Here is a 12,245-nt window from a genome sequence, read left to right as displayed (position 1 = left end):
GCATGTGCATTTGCTGAGGTGTAAGAGAATGAGACCTAAGATGACAGCAACTTTTAGAGGTCAAGACAACACTAAGTGAGGCCCTCAATCATGCTGTTGAACTGATGTCAACCAGTATACCTACTGGGACTCTCTTGAGGCTCTAGCAAGTGAATGCAGGGACATTCTTGTCTGTCTCCCCGCCACTATACGAAGAGACTACTGATGACGACCTGTGATGAGCAATGTCACTTCTGGAGTAACCACTCCAATGTGAGGGAGGCAGAAAATGACTGGCACAGGAAATGAGATGGAAGACCTCAAAGAGACACACCAGAATTGGCGAGAAGATGTTATTGGTGACAGAAACAACAGAGAGGCAGTCCAGAGGGATGGCCAATCGGCTGAAAAAGGGGATGCCAGTGTACACATTAAGGCCCCCACCCCCACCCTCTGTCATAACAAAAGGGCTCATGCTAACCTAGTCACTAGTAACATGGCTGGGTCAGTGACAAACCATGCCTGGTGACCATTGACACTAGGGCATATGTGACTCGTTAGGCGTGACATCAGCACAGGATGGCCTGAAGGAAGCCGAACTTATGCTACATGGTCCAGACGGTGTCTGTGGAAGGTCTCCTGATCTTGATTGAAGTTTTCCTGACACTGACCCTGGGGTGGCCCCCATTGAAAATGTTGGTATCTGTCAGTATCACAAATGAGTTCATCTTGCAGCTGGACACCTGGGCACATACAATGCATCTGTGGACCAAGGGTGCCAAATGTTGCATCTTGCAGAGGATGAGGTATCGCTGTGGGGCTCTATGGCAGCCAGGCGATACTTGAGTGGCACTGAGTCTTGAAAGTTGGAAGAGATCCTCGCCGAGTACGGAAACGTCTTTTCTGTGAAGAGCACTGACTGTGGTCAGACAAACAGTGTACAGCCGTATAGTTATGGAAAAGACCTGACTGATTTGCCAACCCTGAGTATGCTCCCCATAGCAAGACAGGCATATGTGGGCAGGTGCTTGAGGAAATGCAACAACGTGGGGTTATCAAAGTCAGACGGCCTCAGGTCATCCTGTCATTCTTGTATGGAAGAAGGACTGGGACCTGCAGTTCTGCATAGACTACTGGAAACTGAATGTCTCTTTCCCACTGCCCAAGATGGATGACACTTGTAACATGCTTGCTGGAGCCAAATGGTTCTCAACTCTGGATCAGAAGAGCGGTTATTGGCAGGTGAATCTGTATCCAGATGAGGAGAAGACTGCGCTCTTGAATGATCAAGTGCTATGGCAGTTCAGGGTCATGCCCTTTCGCCTATGCAGCATTCCAAGTGACATTTGAGCAGTTAATGGGGATCGTCTTGAGAGGTCTCGCAGTCACATCTTGTATTTTTAGACATGATTGTGATTGGTTGAATGTCCTGAGGGCACCTGCTCAGTGTGCGGAAATTGCTCCAACAATTCCACTAAGCCTGCCTAATGCTCAATTCGGAGAAGTCCCGACACCTTCAGAAGTATGGTACTTTGGGCATATTGTGTTACCTGAGGAGATAACCACCAATCCCAAGGAGCTGTGAGCTGTACGGGAGTGACCAACCATGAAGAACAAACATAAGATTAGAATCTTCCTGGGCCTATGCACTTATTACTGGCAGTTTATTTTTGGTTTCGCAAACATTGTGAAACCTCTGACCAAACTCACGGAGGAGAAGCAAGCCTTCCAATGGATTCTAGAAGTGGAGAAGGTCCTTCAAACACTAAAGGAGGTCCCCCTGTTGTGCACCTATTCTTGCTTACGTGCAGCCAAGAGAGAGGTTCATCATTGACACAGATGTGAGTAGTGTCAAGATTGGAGGAGTGCTGTCCAAAATACGTAACGGATGGGAGCGAGTAATAGCCTGCTACAGTAAGGCGCTGAACAAGGCTGAGAGAAATTACTGTATCACATGACTGTAACTACTTGCAGTCCTGAGGATGCTAGAACTTATCCATAAGTACCTCTACAGACGAGAGTTCCACCTGTGCATTGGCCACTCCACATTAGCGTGCGTTCTGGTAAATATGATAGTACACTTTTAGTGCACTGTGGATGGGTGGCTAGTGTTTTAAGTTACTGCAGTGGAAAAATTGGTCTGCTAGCAAAAATTCTTCCCATCAAAGTTCTCAGATCTTCCAAATTCTTGTCTCAATCTCATCTTGAACTGAGAAGAGTCATTTGTGCCCATGCCTAAGAATTATATTGCTGTTTTAATTAAAACTAATGAAGGTTTTGTTAGTATCAACATAGAAAGTTGGGACATTGTCATAGCTTTCAGTGCATTTGTAAAAAGTTGTATGGCACAACAATTAATGAAAAGTAACATTACATTCTTTGCACGTATTTTATTTGAATAGGACCTCTCTTGTTAGATTATTATTTTTAAAAGAATGCTATGGGACTTCCTTATGTTGTTACTTGATTGACATTTTTTCCTAAAGTATTATTGCTGCAGCCAATTTTTCTTTATTTAAGCTTTTCTTAATGATGTATTCATAAGTACTGAGTTCTAAGGATGTAGGTTGACCTCAGTATTATATTTGGAATTAAGTTTCTCAGAACTGCACAGAAAACGGTGAAGTATAAAATACTTTATAACAGTTTTCACGATTAAAATTTGTTTCAGTGTGCTGCACATAATTTTAAGCGAAGGGATGTATGTTTTAAATGTCATTCCTCTCGGCAAGAATCAGAAGGTGGAGAAGGGAGTGCCGAAGTCAGTATGCAGCCAACTCTGAGTGAGTGAATTTGTAATCTCAGTGAGGACTTGATACAAGGGGAAGCACCATATTTCCTCATATAATTTATGCCGCCACATAATTTACACACTCCTGCTATGAAATAAATTATATACAGTATTTTTACCTTTATAAAATTTTGACTGATGCATATTATTTTTGCAGAAAATGTGATTGAAGGTAGTCAATTGATTACTTTGTCTAGGGACAGTTTTGTCGTAGTGTTGAAGGAATCCCATGCTGGAGTCTCTAGGCATGCTGTGATGCCACAGTGCCTTCATCAGCAATCCCATTTCCTATGATAATGTGTCAGTTGATCTTTATCAAAAGGGGATCTGCATCTCAGTGTTCATGAAAGAATTGCGTGGTGAAGTCAGTAGGCATGGTTGTCCCCCATGCTGCCAGATTGCATTCAACTTCAGTCACATTTTCACCAAAAATTTTATAATAGTCAAAATTTTAGAAAGGTGAATTCTCATCTCATTGTTCACCAAGGAGTCATATTATGGGAATCATGGGTGTGAATATGCATTCTTTGTTGCAAAAAATTTGTTGAAGTGTAATTACATATTCTGTGAAAATTATGTGGCCAAAATATTTATATGGGTTTTTTATCTCAGTATTCATTAAGGAATAACATCTTTTAAGTACTTGAATTTGACATATAAAATTGTAGTCTGAACTGTAGTATTCACATCATTTACTCACCACAATTTTCAGACATTCTTTCAACAAAGAAATTGCATAAATTATATAAGTAAATGTGGTGATAGTCATTTACATTGAAGAGTGCTCAGTTAAGTACAAATAGTTGCAGTATATGTGCGTCCAGTTTAGGATGAGTGTGGTTTTGTGAAGTAATGGGATTGGCAACACTGCTCATCTTCAGTGGCCTTGATTGAAAGGATACATGTGCTGTGTTGCTTCCTCAAGTGTGTTTAGCTCATAGTGCAAAGGTCATAACTTTCCATATTATGTGTGTGAGTTGTGCAGGGGGGAGAGACTTCTTATCATCCATAATCCCATAATCACCTGTGGTGAGTTGGATACAAGACATTATTACCTAGATTTGAAACAGCAGTCAAGTGTTTGGAAACCCAAAGATATGCCTTCACCAGTGAAATTTCACACAGCACCATTGCCAGGAAAAATGGTGCATGGTATTTTATTTACTCAGTTTTTCAGCACTGCCTATTTTGGAAGCAAACTGTGAATGGAATTTGTTATAGATATACACTTAAAATTCCTGTAAGGAATGATACTGAGGAAAAAAGAACAAAATTCTCCTTGAGGCGTTGGTATCTGCTTCAAGACGCTGTACATCCGCATATTGTGCCTGTGAAGGAGGCACTAGGAAACATCAGCAAAAGACATGTAATACACCCACTCCAAGTCTGGACCTTGGCCACTGTGATTTTAATCATTTTCTGTGCTTAAACCTGAGCTGTGAGGAGAGAAATTCAATGCCGACAGTGAAGTGAAACAAGCCATCACTGCTATCCTATGCAGGATATCTGGAAATGGCCTACTGGACATGTTCAAGAAGTAGGTGGGGCACTGCAAAAAATGTGTGGGATATGAAGGGCATTACTTCAAGAGAGGAACAGTTCAATAGCCTCAGGATTCATCAGATAGTGAACAATGTGAGTAGTCTCATTACTCAGACTCCCTTCTATCATCATCTGAACACAACACACAATGTGAAGAGCATGTACATTTGTCCTATGAAAGACTGCAAATTTGTAAATATTTGCCATCGTAATTCCAGTACAGAGCAGTCAGAATAAGAGGAAATACGATTCCTCAGATAGGCCTGCTACTTATTTGGCCTTATCAGTTGCCCTTTCTGTCAGTTCTGGAAGAGTTAAGGCAGAAGTCTTACTTTCTGTGTGCAGTTTAAGAGTTTATTTTTTCTTTAAAACCACTATTGCTCTCTGCTGCTCAGAGAGTATTTATTTTTTTCAATATACATATGAAAAAGAACTTAATGTGAAATGCAAGAAAAGCATCATCATCATCAAGTACCCTGATTAACCCAGGCCTACAAAATCTTGTGTGTCCAGAATTATTAATAAGTGGTGGACCACAGGGTCAGTGCTTGATAAAACATGGTATTGCAAGAAAACGGTGCTTACAGATTTGGAAATCTCTAGGATGGGCCTCACAAGAGACAGGTGCACCTGTAGGTTCTGCTTCTCAGGCAACTAAACTAATAAGGTTTCGTCCATATGGATCTGACTTGTGCATGAGTTTAAATGTTTTGGTGCTTTACAAGGGATTCAGTTTTTTAATTGGATACTGAAAAATGTACATAGTGGACTAGGTAGATCCTCAGCTACTGTTTGTGACTAAGGAAGCACATTTCCACTTAAACAGTTATGTAAATCCTCAGAACACACAAATCTGGAGTGATGAAAATTCCCATGCAGTACATCAGATTATCATTGGTCCAGTTTGCCACAAAACCTTGAACTTGGAATGTCATGTTAGGAATATATTGGAACCATTTTTTGAACAGCTGATTGATGGTGACAGGCAGTATGGCTACTTTCAGCAAGACAGTGCTGCTCTGCATGCTGCAAGGAATTCAATGAGTGTATTACAATAGGTGTTCAGTGGCAAGAAAATCAGTACAGAATTATGGCCTGCAAGATTGCTCGGTCTTAGTTTTTGTGACTCCTATTTGTGGGGGTGGCCTAAAAGGAAAAGTGTATGGAAACACACCTCACACTGCTGAAGCTCTCCAAAATGAGATAAGGTATGTGACTACATTGATTTCGGCTGACAAATCTTCACCATGTTTAACAGGGATTCCCTTCAAAAATGTGAGGTGTGTTTCAGCGCTGCCAGTAACTACTTTGAGCATTTTCTGTAATATCTCATGAGTTTCCTCCTACCTTTCAGTTTCTTGTGCTACATGAACAGGTTTGAACCCACAGAATGAGGACAGGTATTTTAGTATTGGTTCTGAACACACCTTCATGCATAACTTCTAGAATTGACTGACTACAGCTAGTGGAAGTTACAGTGTGTAAGACCGAATAAGTGACTGGCCTATCTTTGGTGTTATGAAATTTCCTCTTATTTTTAGTTCCCTGCATATGTATGAGGGGCAGTCAAATGAAAACAGGTCAAAAGCCAAAACATATTAAAGAACCTTTCTTACCTCAAAAGTAATTTCCAAGACTGTTAATATATTTATCTCACTGGGAGATAAGATGATCAATCCCATCCTTGAAAAAGCTTGTGGGCTGTCTACGGAACCACATCTTTACCCAGCCACACACGTCTTTGTCCGATGCAAACCAATGTCCACGAATGTTTGTCTTCAGGTCTCCAAAAATGTGAAAATCACATGGGGAGAGATCTGGGCTGTAGGGGGGATGTTGAAGCACTTCCCAACCAAATCTGTGTAGTGTATTCCTCACAGAGTTGGCAGTGTGGGGGTGCGCATTATCATGAAGAATGATAATGTCGTTCGATAGCATTCCAGGGCGTTCTGAATTTATGGCCTGTCTCAGTTTCTGCAAAGTGTCTTCATAGCGCTGTGCACTGATTGTGGCCCCATGCTCGAGAAATTCGACAAGCAGAGGACCCTTGCAGTCGAAGAAGAACATCATCATTACTTTACTGGAACTTGTGTGTATGGCTTTGGATTTCTTTGGTGAGGAAGAATTCACGTGTTTCCACTGTTGGCTCTGCTGTTTGCTCTCGGGTTCAAAATGGTGGCACCAAGTTTCATCCCCAGTGACAAAATGGGACAGAAAAGCATACTCTTCCTCATGGTATCGTTGCAAGTGACTCAAGTGATGCAGCCATTCCCTGAGTCTTCTGTTCCTCCGTGAATTGATGTGGAACCCACTGCGCGCAGATTGTGCAGTACAGCAGGTGTTTTGTCACTGTATGGAACCATGACTTATTCCCATCAAAAGACTAATTTCTTCCAAAGTGATCTGTCGGTTTGCCCAGATATGACCATCCAACGCGGCAGTAACATCAGGAGTGATCACACGATGAATCTGTCCTGGGCGAGCATCATCTTGCAGTGACACATGTCCCACTTTGAACGCGAATGTGACATGCTGTGTTCGCCATAAACAACAGACATGTGACGATTAATTTCTCATCCTCCTACTCCTTCAGCAGTCAAAAAGCGCACTACTCTTCGCTGTTCTTCTTTACCCGCCTCCATTACTGATGTTGGATGACCACACGTAGCGCTAACCTTACTACCATCACAATAAACAAACGACTAGTGTGCAAGGGCACGTTGTCACTGTGCTTTCCCGAGTCCCCACCAGATGTTTGTACCATAAGCAAATTCCAGTGTTACCAACTTGCGGGCTATGTGAGTTATGTGTGGTGACCCATTTTCATTTGACTGCCCCTTATAGAATGGTATTTAGACTTTATGTAAAGTGATAGCTTATGTTGTCTAGTATCACCATATTGTATTTGGTCAGTCACTTTGCTTAGTGGTAATTTGTGTGACGGTGTCATTAAATATTTGGTTCAAATTGTGGATGAGACATTGGTAATTCTAGAATCTTTAATGGCTTTCCTCAGTTCTTCCAACCATGCATTGATGTAGCGCAATGCAAAAATTTGTCACATTTGTTATTGTCATTTTTACCAGTTCATAATGCACAATCACATTCTCATCTGGTTTTATGTTAAATGCTCATTAAAGGGTTTATGAACCAAGTGACAGTTGTCCTGTGCTTGCTTTTGTGCAGGTACTAGCAATGAGGCAACAAAAAATATCCAACACTGAGTTGCTTTTCAGGGAAGGGATTAGGTAGAAGTCATTTGTTGAGGGTAGATGAGATGAGGATGAGACTAAGTCCCTTATACTACAGCCAGAAATAAGCCTTTTGTAGTAGCCTCAAGTGATGAAAATGATAATATGTGAGCAAGGAGCATTATCATAATGATGGAATAACAAGGAAAACCTAAACCTGATGTTGATTCTGTTCTTAGATTGTTACACGGTGTGGATGTGGGTGATATTTTCAATGTTTTCAGAAGCACATGCTGACTCCATCCTCAGGGTCAGTGTATGTAGGTTAGCAGGTTTTGAAAATGATGGGGGAAGGGGGAAAATCGATTTGGTATTGGTGCCTTTTCGGGGACAGTAGGGACAATGTACCAGGAAAATTGTGTAAATGGCCCTTTTAAGGGCTCTGGTGTATGTAAAGAATCTAATTGAAAACTGATGTTCTCAAGTGGTTACCCATTCAGTTGCTCACCGGGCATAATATTGGATCTCTTTTGTGCTGTGGGTTGTGGTGGTGAGATCACTGTGAGTCAAGGGAAAGTTTCAGCCTGGGTGGAAGGGAAGAAGCAATCAGGAAGAAGGGTGGGCATCCTGTTTTGAGAAGCAGTAGGGTGAGGGGGGTTCAGCATGTACCCCCAAAAGTCAACATCATCACCCACATCTACATTGTGTAAAAACCCAACAGCAGAATCAGCAGAATTATCTACCATGAAGGCTTAAAATCTGTGAAAACCGAAGTACTGTGAGAAGGGGATGCACCAGTTTTCTCCATCCATCACATATACAACATGGACTGCTCTAGGTTATAACTTGGGACTCCAAAGTGAGAAACCATTAATTGACTGTCTGAACTGTGGTAGAGCCTGTTAGCAGTTTGATTTGTAACCTTAACTTCTGTTATGTTCTTCAGAAGACACATTCTGAATATGAGGCAGAAGGCATCTTATTGTGCAGGCTTCTATGGAAGCAGTTGTATTTATGTACAAGCTTTAACAGTGCTAAAACTAAATAAATCTATGCAATGGAATAGGCTGACAGATGAAAATGTCATGTGAGTTGTTTGATTGGTGACAATAAATAGCACAAATGACTTGAAATAATATTAGAGTCAATTTTACTGACTACACAACACGTTTTTATTATTATCACACTACATGTTTCACCCTCAAGAGGTCATCCTCAGGTGTATGAACAACTGTATAATTACACACACTCACATTCGTTTTTCCACTTATTCGACCCTGTATCTTATTCAGGCTTACGCTCAATGATATATCAAGCTCTTCTTATAAAACACAAGTTAAAATATTATTCTAAACGTTAAAATTTAAAAATTTTAAAATTTCCTGAATCGAAGTTCGACTCAGATCACTGGTTATACTTTCACTTTCACTTGTTTTTCAGTCACTTCCTACTTACTACATGTAGTGTGATAATAATAAAAACGTGTTGTGTAGTCGGTAAAATTGACTCTAATATTGATTAAATACCCAACGGGATGCAAGAAACAATTAAAGTGACTTGAAATAGTTGACATTCACAGTGCAAGCTGAACAAGCATGTTAGTAAGTTACCATGCTTTGACACTTTCTCTGTGTATTAATTTCTTTTCATTGTCCCTAAATAATTCTGGTCTAGAAAACCGAAATTAATGGCCGTAGGGATTTGTTGTGCTGGCCAAGCGACACCCTCTGTCTGCTAAATTTGGTGCTAACTTCGCTGACAAGCGGTGGTTGTTCGGTTGGTATAATTTGCTTGCAGACTAAAGCCACGGAGTTTTTTGTCCTTAAATAATGTAATGTGAAGGTAGAAATATGGAAAAATTATACAAAAATGAATTTGTATTGCCCAGTGAATTAAATTGAATGATGCACTGAAAGGAGAAAATTATTGTACTTTATGGTAATGGATACTTGTCCACCTTCAGTCACATTTCTCAGCAGTAGGGCTGATTATGTATGAACATTACATTTACTTTTTAATTTTTTCTAATACAGTTTCTCATAGAATAAGTATTTAAGATTATTCCATGTGACTTTCTCCAAATCACTGATAAGCAGTGAAAGTTCAGTTATTCTGTGTACAATCTCATGTTATGTAATCCACAAATAGAAATTCTTGAGTTCGATTAAGTGACATTTGAGGCTGCCTTGCGAACTTTGTGCATGTTATTTGTAATTGACCTCTCTAACATTACTTGCATTTTATTGCAGCTGTTCTGTTGCGTGGACTGGATGTTCTATCTACTGAAGACTCAGTATTACAAGCAATTAAATCAATTTCTTCTGTTCCGATACGAAGTATTCGCATTGGTCAAGATCCTCTCACCAACACTTCACGAGGGGTCTGCTATCTGGAGATGAATCATGTGATGGATGCTGTTTATATGCATAATGCATTAGTGGCAAATTCTCCAGTTGTGGATGGGAAGAAAGGTAAGAACTTGTGCCAATAGTGAAAGTTTTAACTACTAAAATTGTTTGCTTAGGTACATACTTGCCTTAGGAACCAACCTAACATAGTGGAAATACCAAATTTAATTTTGCTCTTCATTAACAGTGGAACACAGCACATGTAGGTGTAATTTTGTATCTGTTCCATTGCTTATATTACATTAGCAACAAGGGTGAACAACAACAATGGCAATGACAAATAATCCTCCTCCTTTCCCGTAATAACCTTTAATGTATGGACTTTTAAATTGCTGGGAGCCCTCTGCGGCCAGAATTTAAATCGCCATAATTAATTAACACAGCAAATGTTCAGAAAAAACTACATATTTTCCTTTCTATGCAACAGAGATGTACAAATTAAAAACAACCCGAAAGACAATAAAATTTTCTACATATACACAAAAGAGCAACTTTTACAAACGAAAATTAACTGTGACTATTTTGTCAAGAAATGCAAAATAAAATCTTTATTGTGTTATGAAATTCCAGAGGATTTACCTGTAGTCCTTTTTTTCAACTTTGAGACTTAGTGATATTCTAAATATAATCACACTATATACAATAATATTTTGTTCAGACTGTACGTGAATTTGAATTGCATCACTTCACAATTTATGATACCTCACACTCTGACGCGCGTGCCACTTCTCGAAGCAGTCCATGACACACAACACAACATCACACTTGTAATATAATATGGTGCTCCTGCTTTTCTTATTTAGCAAAACACATGACGTCTTTGTTTCCCTTTTGTTGGCCAGTGTTGTGAATGTTTCACCTCCAGTCAACTCAGTCGGGCCTCAGATAACCTTGGCCTCCCAAGAGAAACGCCACTGACCGTGATGTTTGCCTTGTGCGATTGAAGAATCATCTTAGTGTAGGGGAGTTTCCAGCAAAATTGAATAAATTATGTTGATTGACAAGGCGACACTCAGCTGCTAGTAATACAAAATAGTGATGCAATGTAATTATAATACTAATCGAAAAGAGTGCCAGTCTGACACTGATACCGAAAGTCACAGTGGCAAAGTATTTTCAAACCCAAGATCAAACTGCCAGCACTCCCAAAGAGAGCAGGGTCCTACTGCGTATAAATATAACATTCGGCCAACGCGAGGTGCTGCTTGCTGCATATATATATGTATATTGTCACGTGTTGGGTGTATAACGCGACAGATAACTTCACGCTGTATTTGATATAGCGAATTTTATTTCACATTCGCACTTACAGTCACCCAAATTACAATCTGACAATTACTGCCATCGGCAGTATCACAAATACTGCACTGCAAATGCCAGAATACAAGTGACTGGTTGCTGGCTAACTCGTTACTCTCCGCTGGGTAAATGGAGAACTCTGATCACACACTCACTCTGAATAGTCTTCACTGCTTTGTATCTAGCCTCGTTCCGGACAACTCAGAAAACAGCCACGTAATAGGCACCATTGTTGCCTGACTCCGTGTTTACCGGTGTTACTAGTAACGCTGTCGGGAGTTGTCTCTCGCAACCACTGTTTACCCGCGTTGCATAGCGACCAGCGTGCCGGGACTTGGCTCGCTTCGGCTCCGCTCGGCTCACATCGGCTCCACCCGGCACATCACCGCTGGGGGGGATAGGGGAGGGAGGATGTTGACCTGCCTATTACCATTGCGCAACACGTCACAATATATATATATATATAAAACATTCGGCCATTAAAGGTTAAACCTGTCAACATAGATATAAAATTTTCACGCAGTGCTGTTCTTTGTATGTTTGTTTAATATTTGCATTGATATATTTAAACATTCATAATTAATTGTGCATATATGATATCATTTTAAAATTTGTTCACAAAGAGCTGGAGAAATTATGACTTTAATAGCATACATTTTTAACTTAATATTATATTTTAATGTCGTATTGTGTGTGAACTATTTATTATATGTTCTGTCAGCACAATTCCCATATGAATTGAATAAATTTATACTGCTTTCATTTTAGAACTTGATTCAGCCATTCAGGCCATCATCATGTGAGCCATTTTACATTAACACTCTACGTTTTCTGCAATTATTCCCTTGCATTGGCCATTGTTTACAAATTTACAATTTTGTGTCATTTATAGTATTAATGCCAACTATAATTTGTACCAACATTCATATGTAAACTTAAAATATTACGTTGAAATTAATTCTTATTTTAAATTAAGACAGAATAAAATGAAATAGATAATTATTGTTGAAATGAAACAACTAAAAAAAACTAGAT

The 12,245-nt window shown here is 39.9% G+C and overlaps 1 protein-coding gene across 2 annotated transcripts in view; it reads left to right on the top strand.

The window, feature by feature from the left end:
• The window catches only part of LOC111864899 (RNA-binding protein 5), a gene marked incomplete at its 3' end in the record, with an annotated part of 76,154 nt that overhangs the window by 53,877 nt on the left and 10,032 nt on the right, over positions 1-12,245 (top strand). For both annotated transcript variants that reach the window (XM_033751975.1, XM_033751999.1), the window contains 2 exon segments: positions 2,651-2,762; positions 9,753-9,974. In XM_033751975.1, the coding sequence (XP_033607866.1) occupies positions 2,651-2,762; positions 9,753-9,974 (334 nt within the window).

Source organism: Cryptotermes secundus, unplaced genomic scaffold (assembly GCF_002891405.2).
Source record: "Cryptotermes secundus unplaced genomic scaffold, Csec_1.0 scaffold2299, whole genome shotgun sequence".
In the NCBI taxonomy this organism is placed as follows: domain Eukaryota; kingdom Metazoa; phylum Arthropoda; class Insecta; order Blattodea; family Kalotermitidae; genus Cryptotermes; species Cryptotermes secundus.
This window is presented reverse-complemented; position numbering and strand designations above follow the sequence as displayed.